General features: G+C 42.3%; 1 protein-coding gene across 23 annotated transcripts in view; it reads left to right on the top strand.

Moving 5' to 3' along the window:
* Positions 1–358: 358 nt before the first annotated feature.
* tjp1a (tight junction protein 1a) overlaps positions 359–21,302 on the top strand; it is a 128,705-nt gene continuing 107,761 nt past the window's right edge. For 12 of the 23 annotated variants that reach the window (XM_085759533.1, XM_085759517.1, XM_085759472.1 and 9 more), the window contains exon 1: positions 360–580. In XM_085759533.1, the coding sequence (XP_085615659.1) occupies positions 489–580 (92 nt within the window). In that variant the 5' untranslated portion in view covers positions 360–488. Of the gene's footprint in view, positions 581–21,302 lie in introns of all 23 variants that reach the window. The other 11 variants (XM_085759671.1, XM_085759628.1, XM_085759558.1 and 8 more) reach the window with 1 other exon arrangement.

Here is a 21,302-nt window from a genome sequence, read left to right as displayed (position 1 = left end):
AAAAGAAAAGAGAAGGGGATAAGTGGAGCGAACCACAACAATGACCGCTCCTGACTAAAATTGAATGGATTAGCCAATCTATTTCTGAGCTCTAATGAGATTAGAGAGTCAGCGCAGACATGGGTCGCGGCGGCGTGGCGGTGGTGGTGGTGGTGCTGGTACCTTTCGTTGAGTCCGTCTTCGGGGAGCGATTTCCCCGTCAACAACAGCAGCAGCAACAGTCCTCCTCCTCCGGACGTGGAAATGGCGTTTTTGACACGGAAGACGCCGCGGATGCCTCGGGACAATAACAGACATTTGAATGCACGCTCACCTGTGCCGCTTTTGTGGCGCGCGGATTCCTAGAAGTAGAAGAAGTAAAGGAGGAAGAGGAGGAAAGAGAAGAAGTAGCTCCAGCAGCAGCAGCAGCAGCAGCGGTGGTGGTAGAGGTGGTGGTGGTTGTAGTAGTAGTAGTAGTAATAGTAGTAGTTGTAGTAAAGGAGGACAAGATGAAGTACCAGAAATACATCACGGTGATGCAGATGGCCATGGGAGTGACAGCCTCCAACAAAGACTGCCTCCCCACTAAGAGACAGCTGTGGTGAGTATGGAGGGAGAGATGGATGGATGGATGGATAGATGGATAGATGGATGTGCGCGTTTGGATCGTGTGGAGCGTATAGGCTACAGTATGTGGCAAAAGAGTGGCACAAAGGTTGTGTTTGTCTTTTACATGTGGCGCAAACAGTGCGTTAGAAATATGAAATGATTAGCCCCCCTGTCATGGAAGAAAAAGAAAAAGAAGATGATGGAGATGGAGAAGAGCAAACAGTCTCTCCGGTGTCTCGTGTGAAGTTGAGGCTGAGCAGCTGTTGGCGGAAGTCGGCTGCTGCCTCCCTCTCTCTCTCCCTCCTTCCCTCCCTCTCCCTCCTTCCCTCCATCATCTCTGAGCCTCCAGAGAACCGCTTCATATTCACACCGGCGCTGTCCACACACAGCGGGGGGCAACCGGCCACAGACACTAGGAGGAGGAGGAGGAGGGGGCTCAGTTTGCTTTTTGCTTTTTCCTCTCTTTCTTTTTGTGCGGCCGTGCACGGTGCGTGTCTGTGCGTGTGTGCGTGGCGCGCCTCTGTCCCTGATCTGCGTTTTCGCCTGGTTTGTTTGTTTGTTTGTTATGATCCGCCGCTGAGGCTGAGTTTCACATGCAGCGGTGCGGCGGTGGTCGCAGAGGCGGACAATAGCCCCCACAGAGCAGGTGTATTCACAACAACAGGGGGGTGGGTGGGGGGAAACAATGCTGAGCGCCGTCCGATACATTTCTGCTTTGAAATGGTTTCACTTGCACCTGCGCGCTCAGGCTCAGGCTCAGTCCGTGTTTTCTTTCCCTCCAGCCTCCCTTTTTTTTTATATATTTATATATATTTAGCGCTCGTTCATTTGAAGCTTTTAAGACTTAATTTGGCGTGTTTTTCTTCCCCACAAGTCTCTGTCCTCAGATCTGTTTCTGTGATCTGGTGTAGTTAAAAAAAAAGAAAAAAAATGTCTGCCGGTTTCTCCACTCTCATCACTTATTCAGTAACCTCATGCCTCCTGCGTTTAGATCATTGTGTGTAGGAGTTATGCTAAGTGGTTGACTATCATTGGCTGTTTATATATCTGTGTGTTTACATATCTCTCCATCAGTTCTGAAACCTACATGTAGCTACATCTATAAATTTCCCACCATGCAACCAGCTGCATAAACAGAGACCAGCTCCCCTCTTCACATGGCTGCCAACATTATTTCACTCCTCAGCTTTTTGGAAACATCTGTTCCCATCAGTTTCTTCTTTTCCATTGGTTGCACAGGATCGCAGGGATTATTTTCATTATGAATTAAACTGTTGATTGTTTTGTTTTTTTGGGGGGTGAACTGGTGAAGCCTTTGGTTCAGGACAAGAGCAGAATATGTGTCATTTGTAGCATCTCTCACAGTAAAATACCCCAAAATAGATTAAAAAATAGACTGACACATTCCCAGAATGCAATGTGACACCTCTAAAATGTTCTCCAACTGATTCAAACCCAAAGATAGACATTTTTCAGTGATGTAAACCTAATTAATTCGATTTTAAGATTAATTAATCAGCAGTCAATTAATCATTTGTGCATATTATTATATTGAACATTCTCTGATTCTGTGAGGATTTGCTGATTTTCTTTCTTTGCTCATGCGTTTATAGCAACCTGAATGTTTTGGAGGACATCTGAAGACGTCACCTTGGGCTTTTGGACACTTGTGTGATGCATTTCTCACTGTATGGTGACGTTTTATGGAGCACACAACAAGTCGTTTGTTTGAGACATAATGGTCAGCTCAATGAATAATTAAAGCAGCTGTGACTCATGGCGCCTACAATGATGCAAAACAGAAAATCCTCTCATCTGAGAAGCTGTAAACAGAAAATATTATGTATTATTGCATCACAGATCTCTTGCACATAAGCAATTACTTCTAATTCATTCATTTTACACCAGAGCAATGATTAATTGTACATTTTTGCAAATTGTTATCTGCACAACAGATTGATCTAAATGTCTGTAACCTTATTTGACTTTTGACAACAGGACAGAGACTGTTCAAACACGTGTCCTGTGTTGTAATTACACTACCACTTTTTTTTTGTGCAAATTGTTATTAGGAGCCTCATTAATAAGGAGAAGGGAAATCAAAAAAACATGACAAAGCAGAACGTTGGGTCTAATTATAGGCTCTCATTACAATGAGCACATTCAGTCCTGCTTCTTCTGTAATCCACATAGATAACATTAAGCATGAGGAATAATCCTTCCAGATTGGCATTACTTTACAGTGAGAAGACAAACACTGGTTTATTGTGGTGGATGTCCAAACTGGTTCCTGGGGAGTTCATGCTAAATATAGGAACAAACGGCTTTTGCAACTTTGCATTGCACGGTGTCCTGTAGTAATGCACACGGCTGGATCAGAAGTGGTCACACACACACACACACACACACATGGGGGGAAACTAAAGGATAGGTTTTCTCCTCTTAGCTCGTGTGACTGCTGTCAAATGCGTTGTAGAAGACGCGGTGGCGACTTGGTTTTGACACTTCTCCCTTAAGAGCGGCGCGGCGGTACGTCTGGGGCCATCACATCACGGTGGGGGAAGGGGGCACGGCCATTAAAACAGGATTACTGTATTGCCTCCGACAGCCACTTTAACGAAGGGAAGCTGAGCCAGCGTGTGCCTGCAGTGTTTGTGTGTATGTGTATGTGTGTGTGTTTGTGTGTGTGTGTGTTTCATGGAGTCACCCCCTCACGTTCACTCGCATGACATGTCAGTGTTGGTTCAGTGTGAAATTGAGTCTCAGAATCAGGAGGTTCGCGTGCACATAAGTAACTCAGCTGCTCCGAATACCCAGAGTGAGGTAATAGTGGTAGTACGGTACTTAAAGTCATGATGTGGTGCACAAGATTTAACATCAGGTTACTTCTGCTACAACTCCATATCCAGATGTTTGAACCTGTTTGAGCTTAGTAGCAAACAATATGGCAGACGAATAATGAGCCAACATCCATCCATCCATCCATGGTGGTGATCCTTTCCTTTCCTTTAAGACTGTTGATGAACACGTGGTTGTGCTCCAGATGATTTTATGATATTACATCTAGTTCTGCAACTAACGATTATTTTCATTATCGATTCATCTGTCGATTATGTTGAAACATGTAAATCAGTGTTTCCCAAACCACAAGATGACGACGTCCTCAAATGTCTTGTTTTGTCCACAAATCAAAGAGATACTCAGTATATCGTCATGAAAGAACAAAGAAACCAGAAATATTCACATTTAAGAACCTGAAATCAAAGAATTTGGACTTTTTTTCTTAAAAAACTGCCCAAACCGATTATCAAAATAGTTGACGATTCATTTAATAATCGATTATTGTTCGATTAATTGTTGCAGCTCTAATTACATCCATCAAGAGATGTTTATTGCATTGACACAAATGCAACAAACATTCATGTAAATATGAACTTTATGTCATTGATTCGACTTCTGTTGATGTGAGACTAATGGGTTATGGATGGTTTTTGTAGATAAGCATGATGTATCACCTCTGTCATGGTCAGATTTCATTCTGCCCATGTGTTTTTAGAGCTCATCTGCATTTAATTGAGCACAGAAAACTGCATTTGCCATATGCATAGTGCCATATGCATAGTGTTGCTTAGGTTAATTAGATTCAACTAAAGCAACAGTACCAACAACGATCTTTATGGATTCTTGTGTATGTTTGGAGCTAATAAGACATAAGACTGTTTATTAATCCCACACATGGGAAATTTGGTTGTTACAGTAGCATTTGTAACATACAAGGTAAAAAAAAGTAGAAGAATATGCAAATATAGAGATATCAAAACGATGTAAGACAAACTTATAGCCTATAGTTATGTACCAAAACTTTCTTACCTAGTCACCTGGTGGCATAATTGCTCCATCAAGGTGGAAATAATATAAAACTATAATCTAAAATCATCCACTTTAAGGCCGCAGGTGGAAAGGTACAATATATATTTTTTGTGCAGTTTAAGGTGAAGTGTTGATCAGTGGGTAGCGTGGCGTTTTTGTTTTCACATGAGTCCGGCATATTGCACCGACCCCTTCACCCCCCCCAAAAAAGCTAATCAAATTATAACATAAAATGTCAGTAATAACCACAGCACTGTAATTAGTTTGAGATGATGCATAAATAATAATTAGCTTGATGTGTGTGTGTGTGTGTGTGTTTAAACTGGTCGCGTCTCTTCCTAGCATGTGGGTGTATCGTCCTGTATTGTGTGCCAGATGTCGACTCCGCTCCCCTCCACAGTGACAGCTCCGCCTGGTGTTCTCAGTCTGCCTGTTTAATGATGCATAAAGTCAGCGTCCCTTCTTCCCCCCAACACACACACATGCACACACACACACACACACACACACACACACACACACACACGCACACACACACATGCACACACACACACACACGAAGCAGCCCCTCTGATTTGCCTGTCCACACATCCTCCCTCCTCCCAGCTCTTTGGAGCAGCTCACACACACACACACATCCGAGCATCTCCTATCCGACCCCCTCCACTCCTCCAGTTCCACTCGTGGAGGCCATGATGCGTAATCTCACACAAACTGACAATGCCGCGCATTAGTTACCTCAGCAGGAGCCCAAGTCCAGGGTGGGCCTGTCATGATAATCAGTGCTTTTCTGAAAAACATGAAGAAAACCTCTCTTTTTCTCTTTTTCCTGCTCAGTATCTCTGTCTCTCTCTCTCTCCCTCCCTAAAGTCAGAAAAGCCTTTTTCTATTAAAGTCATGAAGTCTGATCTTAAAAACATGAGTCATGACTTTGTTCGAGTCTCGGAGCACTCGACTCCTGCTCTCTGCAGTTCAAAGTAGAGTCCCTCCCTGCAAAGTTGCACACGTGTGTGCGTGCATGTGTGTGTGTTTGTATTCAGTGTTTCTGTCCATTAGGAACTCGCATGTTCTTACTTTGGCAGAACGGTTGTAATCTCCTCTCAGATGGTTTATGCCACTAAAGGGAACAGATTACACAGGGTTTATTGACTCGTGGCTCACCCCCTTACCCCCACCCGCTCTCCGAGCATCCTGTGGTGTATGTTTATGTGTTCGTCGGCGTGGGTGGGTGTGTGTGGGTGTCTGCGCCTGTGTGTGTGTGTGTTTGGGTTAGGGCTTTTCGTGAGGACTTTTCGGGTCTGATTTAAATACTGGTAACTAGGGTGAAAAACAAACTTTATGCACAGTGTTGGTTTCATTGAATGTCGACAGTTTAATGCTAAAATATATGTTGGCGTTTCATATCCTGTACAACTCTGCCAGAATAAGAAAACATCATGTACCAGACTTGTTGCAGGGGCTTAGTATAGTTCAGAGGCGTTATGATATGTCCAATAAAATGTGTGATATTGGATCTGATACTTTGACTTTAATACTTATACTACAGTAATTATGCTTTTTTCGATACCAATTTTTTCAAATCCACTTTTTTTTTCCAAAAGGAAAAATCCAATACACATCATAATACAGATTTTATTGTTGCTTTAGTTTAATTTGCTTTCACTAATTCAGGTATTTTGTGTAAGCACACCTCCATGTTTATTGATACTAATGAGATTTACTCACTTACTCTAATCTAATATTGAATGACAAAGCAATAAAGGTCCTCAGTGATATAAAACCAATTTCTTCAGTCCATAAAACTAGGGGGCCACACCAAACAACTATTGTGGTCAGAGTGTGTGGCTGCTCTATTCCAGATGTTTTGTTCTGTATTTGCGTTTCCCATTTTACTGAACTCCTTCAGTCTGGCAGCAGGTCAAACACAGGGCAGTTCTGGATTCATACAGTGTTGTTGATCCTAGGTATCGGTCTGGTGTTGGGTGTTGAAGGAGCCTGTTGGGGGCGGTGATGGTAACAAGAGGCCTGTCCGAGACTCCCCGGCTCCGGTCAGAGTCAGACGTGGAGCAACAATGACTTTTAGAATCTGTGAGCCTCACGTCCTCGGCCTCTGGTGACTCTCGACTGTCACGATGCCTCACAGGAGGCTGACAAGATGGGATCCATCACTGCCGTCCCAGAAATAGAGAAGGACACAGCAGAGGGGCCTCGCTTTTGTCTCACAGAAACCTCAGTGTATTCTTTTTCCTTTTGTTCCCTTTACTTCGGAGATTTATATCTGTTTGGCACCATTACTGCTGCATAATTGGCGCTTTTTGTTTTCCTTGATATTATTATCATGACACTATTACACTACAGCGTGGTAGAGGATGTCTGAAAAATCAATAAGCGCCTGATGGGTTAATAAGTCTTCTGTCCCAATGAGATTGAAACTGAATAATCAATCAAATAATTGATGCTGCAAAACACCATGTAAGATTTAGGAGTTTTTTTAACAAAAGTATAGCAATGCTGTTGGGAAATCAACCCCACATTAATTAACAGTATGTATGTTTTGAATGGGAGAAAAGAAAGAAAATTAGTTTTGTGTGTAGAAAAAGCACAGCCAAAACAACCAGGCAATACTAATGACACGACTGTGGACGACTGTCACAGATCACTGTCAAAGTGAGGAGGTTTAATGTCTCTGCACAGCCCTGACCTGAGGCCAGATGTCAACAGAGAGTTGTTGTGTTTAATAGGAAATGCTCAGCAGGGATGCAGATTAATTATTTGTGGTTATTGAGCTCAAGTATCTTAGAAAATAGTCAGTGTTTTGAATATCCAAGTCGGGAATAAAGAAATCTGGGGTTGGTGTTGGGGTGTGGTGGCAGCAGGTCAGGCTTTTCCTTTGTCAGATGAGATATAGTCTATCTGCCATGTTCTGGGTCGACCCACCAGTTGGATGTGCTTTCATTGGTCCAAGACCTCCGGTGCCTGACAGGCTCCTTTCAGCACGAAGGAGCAGCAGCTCTAGTCCGAGCTCCCACAGATGTCACAGCTCATTATCCTATCTCATGTCTGGGCCCAGACACCCTGTGGATTTAGCTGCTTCCTCCGATCACTATGCTAAAGTTCATGACCATAGGTGAGGATCTTTGAGAGCTTTGCCTTCTGGCTCAGCCGTCTCCCTCTCCATCCTATACTCACTCCTGAACAAGACCCAGTAATACCCAATAAAGTCTCTCACTCGAGGCAGAAACTCTGTCCAAACCCAAAGAAAGACAAATCCACCTTTTCCTGGCAGAGAACCACGGCCTCAGACTTGGAGGTGCTGACCCTCATCACAGCCACTTAACACTTGGCTGGAAACTGCCTCAGTGCACGCTGAAGGTCAGGGTTTGGTGGCACCAACAGAACCACATTGTCTGCAAATAACAGAGAGAAAATACTGAATCTCCCAAACTGGATGTGCCTCTACTTTCAACTTTACCTTGAAATCCTAACAGTGAAAATCACAAACAGGGTTGGTAATGAGGCCCAAAAACCTGGCAGAAGCCGACACAACTGTCACTTTCAAGGACGACAATGACCTCAGTCGGCTCGATGTCTGGTTGGTTATTATTCAAGCAACATCTTCTCTTGGTTGCCAATTACCACCTTAATTTCCATTGAAGCAAATGTTAACTATCCATCCATCCATCCATCCATACATCCATCCATCCATCCATCCTACGTCTATAACACTTAATCCATGCAGGGTCACGGAGGGCTGCAGCCGATCTCAGCTGACAGCGGACAGGTCGCCAATCTATCACACCGCCGACATATTGAGACAAACAACCTCACACACAACAGGCAATTTAGAGTCACCAATTCACTCACTGTGCAAGTGTTTGGACTGTGGTGGGAAGCCGGAGAAGCTGATGAGAAACCATGCAGACACAGGGAGAACATGCAAACTCCACGCAGAAATGAATGTCACCTATATGCTTATATACATTTAAGTAAAGTTGTTCCACTTCCAATACCAGTATTGGAAATGCCTCCGATACTGCCGGCGAGTACTGGAGACCAGGCACCGATCCGATACCACGTGTTCTGGAAACAGGAATCTGTTTACCAGTTAGCTCCTTTAGCGCGGCTATAGTTGAACTCTGGAGCGGTCTCTTTGTAAAATGAAATGACCAGTGCTACTCGTGTATTTGTCTCCATTGTTTCAAGTTTAGCGTTACTTCTCAAAGTTTCATTTTTACTAGGGCTGACCCAAAAAAATCGAAGCTTCGAAGCTTCGTTCGTTGGCATGGTAATCGATCATGAAGTCCGTGATCTTTTTTTTTTTTTTTTTTTCCTTTTTGACACCGGTTCTCATTGGCAATTGTTACATTGAAATGAGTAGGCTACTTGGCGTCCTGGAAACCTGCCTGATAAGTTTTGGAGACATGCCGTGTTCATGCCATACATTCACTGTGTCCGCCATGACCCCCCGCCCCCCCCCCCCCCCGGCCGCCGAACCTTCGATTATGATCGATTTTATGTCCGTGAATAATCAATCATCTAAATATGGTAATCGGGACAGCCCTACATGCAAACATACAAACGTCTTTCCAGTCTGTCGTAATGGAAAGGTGACGCCCTGTCAGTGGTGCTGCGTTTAAACCCGTGTGAAAACAAATGTGTGTAGGCAACTAGTTGAAAAATGAAACAACATATCACTGTAGACAGCACCACTATGTGTGAAAACAACCACTGTGGCCGCACTTCAGCAGTTTTTATTTATTCCAAGATGTAGGCTATATATTCTTTTTTTCAGTTATGTCTGTCAAACTAGACAATAAAAGAAAGTTAAATGGCTTTCTTTTACTGTATTCATTCATGTTTTAAGGGTTTAACCTGAACCAGGCCTCACAACAATAACAATCGTGTATATATACGGTAAAAATTTTTTTTTTTTTAAATAACACACTGGTATCGGTATCGGCTGATACCCACAGCACAAGTATCGGGAGGGGAAAAAAATGCTATGGGAACATCTCTACATTTCAGTTAACATTAATTGCAGCTGACACTTCTTCCTGTGTTTGGTTAATCTATAATTCTAGCTTATAACCGGTGACATCATGTACAGTTTTCAGGAGGGGGGGCAGTGCACCCACTCCAGCCACTCTCCACTTGTGCTTTCAGCTTGTCGGCTTGTCTTCGCTGCAGATCTGCTCACACGATGAATGTTTGATGTGCTCCGAGGTCGACTGTGTTTGTGTTGGAAGTCTGTTATGCGCCGTGTACTTCAGCAGCAGCAGCAGCAGCAGCAGCAGCGGTGGTGTTGGTGTTGGTGGTGTTTGTTGACCTGCCTACTCTCCTCTCTGCAGGGGTCAGACAGCATGACCGTTGTCCCCCGTCTTGTTTGATGCCTGTCTATATGCCTAATCTGCTCTGTCCATCTGTCAGGTCTGTCGGGCCTAATCAGAGTCTTGATCCAGCCCCCCCCCACCACCACCACCTTCTTCTGCCCAGGTGGCTTTAAAAAGACTTGCAGACTATAGGACGAATCGCCTTGTTGTTTACAACTACTTCCGGGTAGAAAACCAGCATCAGAACGGGGTCATTCCTATGTTCCCACAGCCCTATGTTCCCTCAGCCCTATGTTCCCTCATTTCTAACTTTTGTTGTCACTGAAAATTAGGCCCTATGTTCCCTCAGCCCTTTGGTCCTACCATTGGTTGGGTTTAGGCAATGAAGAAAGGAGTTGGTTAAGTTTAGTAAAAAGACCAGGTAGAGGCTAGACAGGCCAGATAGGTAGAGTCCAGATAGGTAGAGAGAGTCCAGAGGGAACATAGGGCTGAGGGAACATAGGGCTGTGGGAACATAGGCACGCTCCCAGAAGAACAGTAGTGACGGACGAGAGTTTCGCTATATCTAATTTTTCATGTTACTATATTGCCGTTTAGACTAATCTGATGTTTGTAAAGTCTATAAAACCAATGATTGGACAAACACTACTATTTATGTGTGCACATTTTTGTAATTAGTCATCGGTTACCTGTTTAACTTTAATAACTCAGTGACTCAATAAACGGTCCATGAAAAAATATTTTCTCCAGCGGATATCTTAGTTACAACATGACTGAGCTAACTGGAGTAGTTTCGTGTCGTGTCCGACAACGGGAGGGTTTTAACAGCCGATGTCCTGGTGTTAGCTTAGCTACCGTTAGCTTAGCTACCGCCGTTAGCTGTCCCAGTCAGCTGCAGCCACTGATGCTTTCTAGACACCGTGATTCCCACAAACTGAATAAATACAACACATAGCAACACAAAACACACACGCAGAAATAGTAATGTTTCTTAAATCATTTCAGATTTCGGTGATAGGGCGTGAAAAATATGATATATATATAGCTAAACTCTCATTCGTTACTATTGATCTCATTCAAATTACGTGCTGGTTTTCTACCCGGAAGTACAACAAGGCGATTCGGTCTATAACGTACTCTATAGCCTTTAAAATGCATCTCCTTGGTTTCTTTGCTTTCTCCTCTGACGGATTATTCAAGGATGTTTTTAGCCAGTTAGTCATTTGTGTCTTTCTTCTGTTAGGGAGGGTCGGTGAGGTTATCCAGATCAACCAGGATGTGTCATGCACCTCTTGTCACCACTTGTTCCCTGAAGTAGGAGGAGGGGTATGGGTTAGGGTGGGGAAGGGGGGGGGGCCCTTTAGCAGAATGATGCATGTTCATCAGCTGCCATCACTTCCGGCTGAACAGTCAAGCATTACGAAGCAGTCGGGGCGACCTCTAAGCCACGCGCTGACAGTGTCCCTCTGTCCTTTGTCCTTTTGCATTATAGTCTCGCTCTCTCTCCTCGTTTCGATTCGTTTGTCCCCTTTTCCCTCCACCTCTGCCCCTCAGCACCAAGCTCCTTCATGCTTTGTTCACCTGTCTCCTTCACTTTTTTACATTGTCATCGTTTTGTTCCACCTTTTTTCCCTTTCTCTCCACCTGTGTGACAGAAACTCAGGCGAGTGTGTGAGTTGGATATGGGAAGTAAAAATAAATAAATGACTAACACACTAGCTAGGTAAAAGCCTTTTTTTTTTTTTTTTTTTTTTCAAGTGTAGGAATATAAATGGAAAGGAGGGAGAATCAAGTGGAGCTATTTTGGATGCACCACTGTCACCTGATGAGCTGGAAGATATGAACAAAGGCAACTCCCAGGATGGAAGAGGCCTCTCATCAGGACTCTGTTGGTCTGAGCAGCACAGTCTATTGTTGTTGGACATGATATAAAGACACAGATGAGAAGATAAAGCATGCAATGAAACATACTATCGTCCACTTAGTGTAGAGAGACGCTTGTGTGGAGAAGGAGGAGGAGGATGAGACTGGAAGTGTGTGAGGGTGATCATATCTATGTGTGTGTGTGTGTGTGTAGGTAGAGGTGTCAAGATGAGGATGAGACACACCTGCTTTTATCCCCGTAGTCCTCACTAAACGGAAACGGTTATTCTGTAAAGTGCTATCCATCTGAAGATCTGTCATAATAACATAATACCTGTGAGGTGACAGGAGGATGTAGCCCCTTCACCGCCACCCCAATCTCAACCCCAACCCTGAACAAACTGGTTAAACTGGTGACCACAGGCTCAGAGAAAAGACTCTCTACTCCTTCTCACTCTTTCTTAGATACCCCAAGAGATGACAGTAGGATGGTGAATTTGTCTTATGTTTTGCTAACCCTCCTCCTGGCCATGTGCATTTGTTTTCAACAAAGCCGGCGAGAAATAAATCAATAGAGTGGTAGATAATATTATATAACATATACAATGTTACAACGTGTATATTTGTGTAGTTTCATCCATCATAAACAAGAGTTTACGGGTTACAGAGCGCATCTGTGTTGCGGTGCCACAGAGACGAGCGCTGGGACACCGGGCTGGCGGCGGCGGTGCTGATCTTGCAAAGTTGTTTTTCAGCCAAGAGACACAATTACTGACACGCACGTGGAAGGCAGAGAGCCTCCATTCTCCCTGTCACAATTACTCCAAAGCTGTTTAATTACAGTAAGATGAAAATGTAGCATAGTTAGGCTGCAAAGTTCCTCTTTAAAACCAATCAGAAGTGTGATCACTAGCAAAACATTGATTATTTTTTATTTGATAATTAGAGAATCCACAATATTGACCCAGAATAAGTAGACACCAGAGTCTCCGTTCAAAATTACATGTTTGTTGTGTCTTTGTATCGACTGTCTTCTGTGTCTTCTGACTGTCACATACCCAGGGGGCAAAATCCCAGTCTTTTGAAAAACGGACACGGAGCGTTGTAAAAGGTTTGACACCAGAAATGATATCTAGGAACTTCAAGGATTAAAACCTGGGTGGACAACCCGGTCAACTAGCTGCTGGAAAGCTACAGGGGGCCAAAACCCCTTTCTTGGGTCATTTTGCTGGCGAAATGATGTAAATGCAAATATTTAGGTACTACAATGGCATAAATTGTCATACAACTATAAAATTTGGCAGAGAGTATCTTGACACATAGGGAGAGGCAAGAAAAGAAGATTCTGGGGTTTGTTGTAACTCGATTTTAAGATATCACCCTCAACATCCCAAAAAAGACCAAAAAAAGTACTGTTCGCCTGACAAATTCTCATGGAAATTATTATTTTTCAGCACTTTATGGAGAATATCTATGCTTAACATGTATATAGAAAATTTCCTTAATTCATAAGCTTCCATTTGAGTCCAAGATAGCCTTTCTATCTCAAAAGCCCCACTTGCTGTGGCCAACGGTCTTCTCTATCTATCTGTTCACTTTGGGGAGACCAGAAATAGAATGGTTTCTGATCAGGCCAGTTAACATGTAGTTTTTCACAATAGGTGTTGCATTGTTTGGAGACAGCCTGTAGCTTTCCAGTAGCTAGTAGAAAGGCTATCTGGGATTCAAATGGAAGCTTATGAATTAAGGAAATTTTCTATATACATGTTAAGCATAGATATTCTCCATAAAGTGCTGAAAAATAATAATTTCCATGAGAATTTGTCAGGCGAACAGTACTTTTTTTTGTCTTTTTTGGGATGTTGAGGGTGATATCTTAAAATCGAGTTGCAACAAACCCCAGAATCTTTTTTTCATGCCTCCCCCTATGTGTCAAGATACTCTCTGCCAAATTTTATAGTTGTATGACTATTTATGCCATTGTAGTACCTAAATATTTGCATTTACATCATTTCGCCAGCAAAATGACCCCAGAAAGGGGTTTTGGCCCCCTGTAGCTTTCCAGCAGCTAGTTGATCGGGTTGTCCACCCAGGTTTTAATCCTTGAAGTTCCTAGATATCATTTCTGGTGTCAAACCTTTTACAACGCTCCGTGTCCGTTTTTTTGCTTTGCCCCCTGGGTAACATGATCTTCATTAGTTATTAGGTTCTCAGTTCAAAAATGGAAATTTAAAAATCTTAATGTCTCTGATAACTTGGCCGAATCCGGCTGCTGTTGAAGCTCATGTGAAATGACTGAAAGCTCCAGAGCAGCCGACTAAATGAATGAAGTATTGAGATATTTTTTGTCCAAGATCAAAAATGAACTTTCACAATCTTTAAATGATGATCTGTGGAAAAACAATGGTATGATTTTTATCTACTGTAATGTAATTATGTTTCACACGTAACCACATTATAATTGAAGGTCGATAGATAAACCAATGCATCAACTAATGAATTTCTCTAAAATTAGGCTACAACATTTACACATTGCTGGGATTCGGGGATGAGGTAATCTGTAAAGCTTTGCCAGTGACCTCTTAAATCCAGGGCAGGAGGGAGATTCTCTATTTTTGGCTGAAGTCTCATGTAATATTCATAAACTTCACCTCGCTCTGTAGTCGCTGCCTAATGTTTCTTGTTATTTCTTTATTTTTGGGGGCTATAAGATGCCGGCATTGTCTGCTGTTTGTACCGAGGAGCAGGTCACTTTGTGGGTACACGTGGTTGGTGAGTGCGCTGCGGCTTGTTTGTGAGCTTCTCCGTGTTTCTCCAGAGGAAGTGAAAAGTGAAACTAACTTCTGTCTGCACATACAGTACAGACATATTCTGTCTAATCCACAGGCTCGATATATCCCCCCAAAATCCTGCAGCATCACTGATGATAAATCATTCATTGGTTGGCAGCGAGCGAGCAGTCGTACTTCTGCTTCTTCTGGTTTCATGTGTAGTTTCAGTATCTGTACCCTGATGTTTATAGTGCCTGTCCAGATCAGACTGTACATCACCAAAACTCTCAGCTCCTGCTCTTTTTTTCACGTGTCGGTGGCTCAAATCATCCCTGGTGTTGATATACAGTATCAAGTGCAAAATCCAGAGAAAGAAAAAGGGGATAAAAATCGAGGGCTAAAGTCTGTTCACAGGTCTGAGCACTACTGCATGTGGGAAGAAAAAAAAAAAGCTTTTTGTGGCTCCGGAGAGAGCTGTGAGAAATATGATGAATTTCCTAGAGTGACATCACTTCAGGCGGCGTCAGTTGGTCTGAAGATGACATGAAGATGAAAAAACAGAGTGCGTGCAGAAAGAAAGAAAGAAGTGTTAAAAAGACGACTGCAGCCTGCTCCTTTACATACAGTAAGGCTTTAGTGGACCAAGGAGAAAAAAAATTATATCATGTCTCAAACTGCATGATGGGTAATGTACAGTAGGGTGTGCTAGGTTTTTTACAAGGAAGAAGAAAGAAAACAGAATAAAACAATGTCTCTGTATCGATTGCATGGATATTGATCGTTGATATTTTAAACTGTGACCTGAGTTGCACAGCAAATTCAGTCAGTAGTTGGTCGTAAAAACCATATTTTAAAAGAAATTACCTGAAATTTCAAACTGTAGACATGTTTCTGCAAACTTGGTTCAAGGATTTCCTTAAACAGTCCTGAGTCACTCCATCTTTGCAATTAAGACTGCCATTGAAGAACAGGACAATCTTCCTCTTTCTTGCAAAAAAAAAGAAAAGGTTTTATTACAAGATAGACTCATAATTTATCATAAAGTCACAGTTTCATGGGGGCAGTGCTGCATAAAAACCCTGGAGCCAAATAATCTATTATTTCTATGTTTCTCTTCAGTGATATCATCATTTAGCGTCGTCCTCCTCCTTGAGTCAGACAGACACAGTCCGTGTTTTCAGACGGACACAGTGTTGTTAGAAAAGCCCACAGAGCTCCATCATCCGTCTCTGGATGTGTGAATGGATTCCCCGTGTAGAAACAACATTGGGATTACAGAGACTGGGCTCCTCTAGATTATGTGTGTGTGTGTGTGTGTGTGTGTGTGTGTGTGTGTGTGTGTGTGTGTGTGTGTGTATGGTAAATACACAAATGCACTGCACACAGGTCAGAGAGGAGGACAGGGACTAATTACGTATTAAATACTTGTTGGTCTGCGAGTGAATGTTTCACTTAATATGAGCTTATAAAGGATGTATCCATACATGCAACAGTGTGTGTGTGTTTGTTGTGTTTTCATGCATTGCAGTGGAATTTGGTGGATACAGTTGATGGATGAGGATTGATATTATTAATACTTTATTTTCTAATAACTTTATGTTGCAAATGAATGTTGCTCGGACTTTTGAAATGGCTTTTGGAAGTTATTTTTGTTTTGAACATTTCCAGTTGTTCAACAAGTGCAAAAGAAAAATCTTCTGTTGCGTTTGATTTGACTTCAAGGGAAGTAAAAGGGAGTCTGCATTGTTTGTCATTGCCATTGTGGAGCAAGTTACTGAAAATTAGTAATTAAAGCAGAAGTAAGCAGAATGTTTGTGTTAATATAAGTCTTCAATTGTTCTATCTTCCGACGGCAATCACTTCTATAGAGTGTTTGGTCTGAAACACGGGTCTGTCAGTCACTCTGCTCTGCTGTAAGCCGAGGAGAAAACTTTCCTTGTATCCTACAACCTTTATCCAATGAGGAGAGAGAACGGCATAAAGGGGCGGTCCTCTCTGTGTGTGCAGCCAAGGGATGCACGTGAATGCGGTGACAAAGGGACGAGGGCGGGGACTGCTAACTCCATCGGCTGACAGGAAGTTAGACAAAACGACCGGATCGCTTACTTCTGCTTTAATGACAGTTACTAGTTTTGTCTTTAAAGACGAAATTTAACTACTTTACAAATTACAGCTTCATAAAAGTAATTAGTTACTTGGGAAAGTAGCATTTGCATTTTTTTTTCATATTAATGTGCACATACTGTAGGCTGTTATTGTCGCGTTCCTGTGTCTCAGTGTGCGATAGTGATCAGTGGATCAATAAAACACAATAAATTTGTTTTGAAACTTCTAATATGTAAATTTATTGGAGCCTCAACAGGCCATCAAGCAGCTCTGTTGAAGTGTGGTGGTCTTTGCTGTGGATAAAGTTTTCACACCTGCACATAGACAACACATCACCACAAACTGGGGAAAGGGAAGAAAAAAAACAATGCCCATATTTCCACAACAGTGAAGTCGACCCTGAACGCCTCGCCATCATGTGTACTGGTAGTTTTGTGACCTCGTCCATCAAGTCAGTTGATCAATGATTATAAACTGTATCATCCTCTGAAGTTGTCGTCATACAGGACACTCTGAATTGTTTTGTCTGTTGCAGCTGCAGGAAAGTAGATGGAGAAAATGTGAAAAACAGAGAGAGAGTACAGAGATACAGAGAGTTTCTCTCTTGTTGTGAATCAGTTTACTACAGCGTGAGCATGTGGTTGAAACGCAGTCTCCACTGTCTGTATTGAACCTTCTATCAATAGACACGTTTTGAAATCCATACCCTGCACCGGACATAAAAGCAAAGGCAACATGGTATCGACAGATCTTTAGGTCTAAATGCGAGTGGAAAGTGCTTATACCGTACATGCTGTTAACAATGCTGGAGCGAGTGATCGGCTACAGGTAGTCAGCATTATTGTATCGCAGGGTATGTCACTGAGGCAGAGCCTGTAGTGCAGGGGTGCCAAACTCAATCACACAAGACGCCAAGATTTAAAACACAAAGTATATCATGGACCAAAAACTGACATTGTTTAATCAGAAGTATGAATCTGAACATCCAGCATACTGTAAATCTTCTCAATAAAAATAAAATTAAATAAGGATATAATGAATGAAAATAAAAATATGTTTGTTTTTCATTAACAGAGCCTTCAAGCAAAATGAGAATATTTTAGATATGATTGATAATAATGATGATAAAAGTGTATTTTGATTTCAGAAAAGGGTGTAAAAACAACAACAACAACAACAACAAAAAAAAGAACAAAACATTTATATTTTGCATCTTTTCTTGCTACAAGTTCATTTATGTTTGGGGTGGAGGTGTGCATCAGTGAGACGACTTCTGTGTCACAGCATGAAAAGTGGGATTTTCGTCCCCGTAAACGCCCGCAGATTTCCCTAATTACCGGCAATTAACGACAATTTATGGACTGCAAACGTCGCGTTCGTCCGTGCCACATACTGACGGAAACGAACCACTGGTGGAGGGGCTAATTAGCATATGAATCGAGGCGAAACAGCGCCGGGTCAGAAGGTGTTAATGGCTCTAATCAGCATATGAACAGCAGCAGCCAGGCGGGGCTTGAATGGCCTCACTCAGTATTGGTTGAAACCACTACTCTTAAACCAGAAAAATGACTCGGGATTGGTTGATATATATACTTTTAAACTAGGAAAATGACTCGTGATTGGTTGATATGTATACTTTTAAACTAGGAAAATGACTTGTGATTGGTTCATATGTATACTTTTAAACTAGGAAAATGACTTGTGATTGGTTCATATGTATACTTTTAAACTAGAAAAATGACTCGCGATTGGTTGACATATAGGCTACTTTTAAATTAGGAAAATGACTCCTAATTGGTTGAAATATTGTTATCCTATGGACATGAATTTATTGAGCAAAGAAAAATTGCCAGCAACATGTTTATTCACAGAAAGAGCTTTATTGGCATAAATAATAATAAAAAATGTATGTATACATAGCACAAAACACAACACACAGCATTCTCCTCCATGATCATTTGGCACAGCTCTGTTTGCTGCGTCTGGGATGTAGGTAACAGATGACACTCTTTTTTAATTTTGTCCATGTTGTAAACATCTGTGGTGTGTTGCCCTGTATTTAGGATTTGCCTCTGAATGTGAGGCTGCAGAGCTCCAGAGACCTTTTCACAGCTTCCGCCTGCGCTGCAAGTATAACACAGATACACTTAGGCACAGCATTAACATGCATCCCCTTACATTGAACAGTAAGCAGAAAGTACTAAACGTTACTTACACACAATAGTGTCTTTATCGGCATCAGGCACAGTGGTCACGAGGTCAGTCTGTGAAAACAAAATGTACGGTTAAGATGAGTATCTGTTTACGTTTTTCCTTATGCAGCAGAATGAACACATAGCCTATTCTTTAAATCTTACCCTTGCTCTAGTTTGTAGCTCCTCCAAGTTGCCTCAGAGTTGTGAAGACGGCGTACTGCATCCTGTAAATACACAGAAACACAGTTTGATAAAGCAACACACTGGTTCAGGCTACTTTTAGCTTGGGCTACGGAAAGAAAGCTTTACTTTGAGGCTACTTAGCTTAGCAAGCAGGCACCGAACATATTCTTACCGCAATTTGGGGATTGCATCCGTCTTTTCCTCTTAGAGTTGGGCTCCTCTGGCCTGTTTTTCATCTCCAAGGCATGAAGGCAGTCAGTCCGAGGCTGTGTTCGAAACCGCATACTTCTCCTACTACTCGTACTACTCATACTAACAATTTGAGTATGCAGTATGTTCACACTGCGCAGTATGCGATTTGCAGTAGGCGAGAAGTTCCCGGATGCATACTAGATTCGGCCGAAATGTTGAGTATACATCATGAGGTCACTACTCATACTCAAACTACCCAAGATGCAACGCAACGTGACGTCAAGGACCGCCTCTTCCTTGCCGCGAAAAAAAAAAAAAAAAAAGAACGGAGAAGGAGGAGCCGAGCGGACGAGAGGAAAAATGGAGGGGCAGCAATACAAATGTGAGCAAGCTAGCCACAGTGGGGACAGGTTCACTTCCTGTTTATAAAGTAAGAGCACTGACGTCATTGTAACGGCTTTCTTTATGGTCAATTGCAACGGGTGCTTTATTTTGACACAGAAACCGGAAGTACAGTGCTCACTACGGCTGGTTTTACTAACGCCAGAGAAGTCCGACTTCGTCCGACTAAAATTGTAAATAGGTGTTATTTTGTCATTTTTTCAACACCATGGGGATACGAAGTAGTACTTTCTCGCCTGAAAATGTTTCAAATGTTGCTGAAGTTATATACTTACAGAGTTTAGAGCTTAAGTGAAATCAGCTTCAGGGCGGCTGATTTCGGCTCGGGCAGGAGCGAAATGCATTGTGGGTTATCATAGTACGCAGCAGTGTGAACGCTCTGCATACTGTATGATCGATTAGTATGTAGTATGGAGTATGGAAGTATGCAGTATGGAAGTATGTAGTATGGAGTATGTGGTTTCGAACACAGCCCGAGTCTGTGTCGGCGGTAGTTATCTGACGAGACAGCCCACTAACAGCGTTCAAAAGCACTCTCCTCTCGTCGGTCTGCCGACTTGCTGTGGAAAGGTGTTCGCGTCCACGCAGAGGAGTTGAGGGGGAGGCGAAGTATGTCTATGGTTAAGACGCTGTCCAGCCATTGTAGTCAACGAATCAGCAAAGTTAGAAAAAGTTGTGAAGAAGTCTGTTTACTCCTTGTAGCCTCGCATCACCAGGCTCTTCAGACAAGCGAAGAACTCCTTGCAAGTACTTCCGTGTTAGTCCCGCCCATGACCTCACGTGATTGGATGAGTCTCGTCGGGTCCTCCAATCACAGGGGAGTTCATTGTTATATGGAAGAACTCGCGAGATGTGGTTTGCCCATCTCTCAACACTCATTCCAAAATATATGTTCAAAGTTGTATTCATTAGACAAACCTGGGAAAAGTCCCATTTAAATTGTCTAGTTAAAATGTGGTTGCTTTTCACTGTTGTGGTTGTTGTATTAATCTTTTTTACATAACATTGTAGTAGATAACACATTTTACATAATTTTTAAAAACCTATTTAGATGATGATTAAAGTCAATTTGTTTGTTTTTTCTCTGAATATATTTCTTTTAAAATAGTTGGGTTTTTTTTGTTTGTTTGTTTTTGTTTTTTTACATATGGCCCTAATACACCAGCGTACTTCTCAGTATTGACAAAATGTGTTCAAATGCATAAAAACTTTTTGTGGATGTTTTAAATTGACAGTGGGTTTTATAAGGATTAAAATGAAGTTAATACCTTTTAGAAAAATCTTACCTGGAATAACACTCCTCCTGCTACCAAGCTACACTGATTTGCATTTGTATAGCTCACAGCATGATCATTTACATGTTAAAGCCTTCCCTTGAATTAGGGAGAGGGGGGTGATGGGGGGGAAACTGCCCAGCACAATTTCTGACAATTCACGACAATTCCCGACAGTTGTGGGTGTTTCCTGCAAATTGTCGTATGCATTCGCAAACCTGAACTTCCACGACAATCTACAGTGCCGCTAACTGTCGAAAATCCCACTTTTCATGCAGTGTGTGCTGCTGATGTGTTGTCAACACAGCAGCAGATAGGACTTGGCGCTTGTCGAGCTATTGCCTATGGTAACTGTTGTTGCAGTGTATTATGGGATTTGTAGTGTGAGTAGTGTAAGCAGTAATATATAGAAGAATATGTGCAGTAGTGGAACAACATGAGAGCATTAACTCTCCTCTGATGATGATGAGCAATATATTCATATTCAATATGGCAAGTTGACTTTTCTGCCACCTGTCCACCTGTATG

This window comes from Trachurus japonicus, chromosome 3 (genome assembly GCF_045865225.1).
Source record: "Trachurus japonicus isolate A0001 chromosome 3, Traja_1.0".
Lineage (NCBI taxonomy): Eukaryota > Metazoa > Chordata > Actinopteri > Carangiformes > Carangidae > Trachurus > Trachurus japonicus.
The sequence above is the reverse complement of the archived record's forward strand: the minus strand, read 5'-3'. Positions and strand labels throughout refer to the sequence as shown.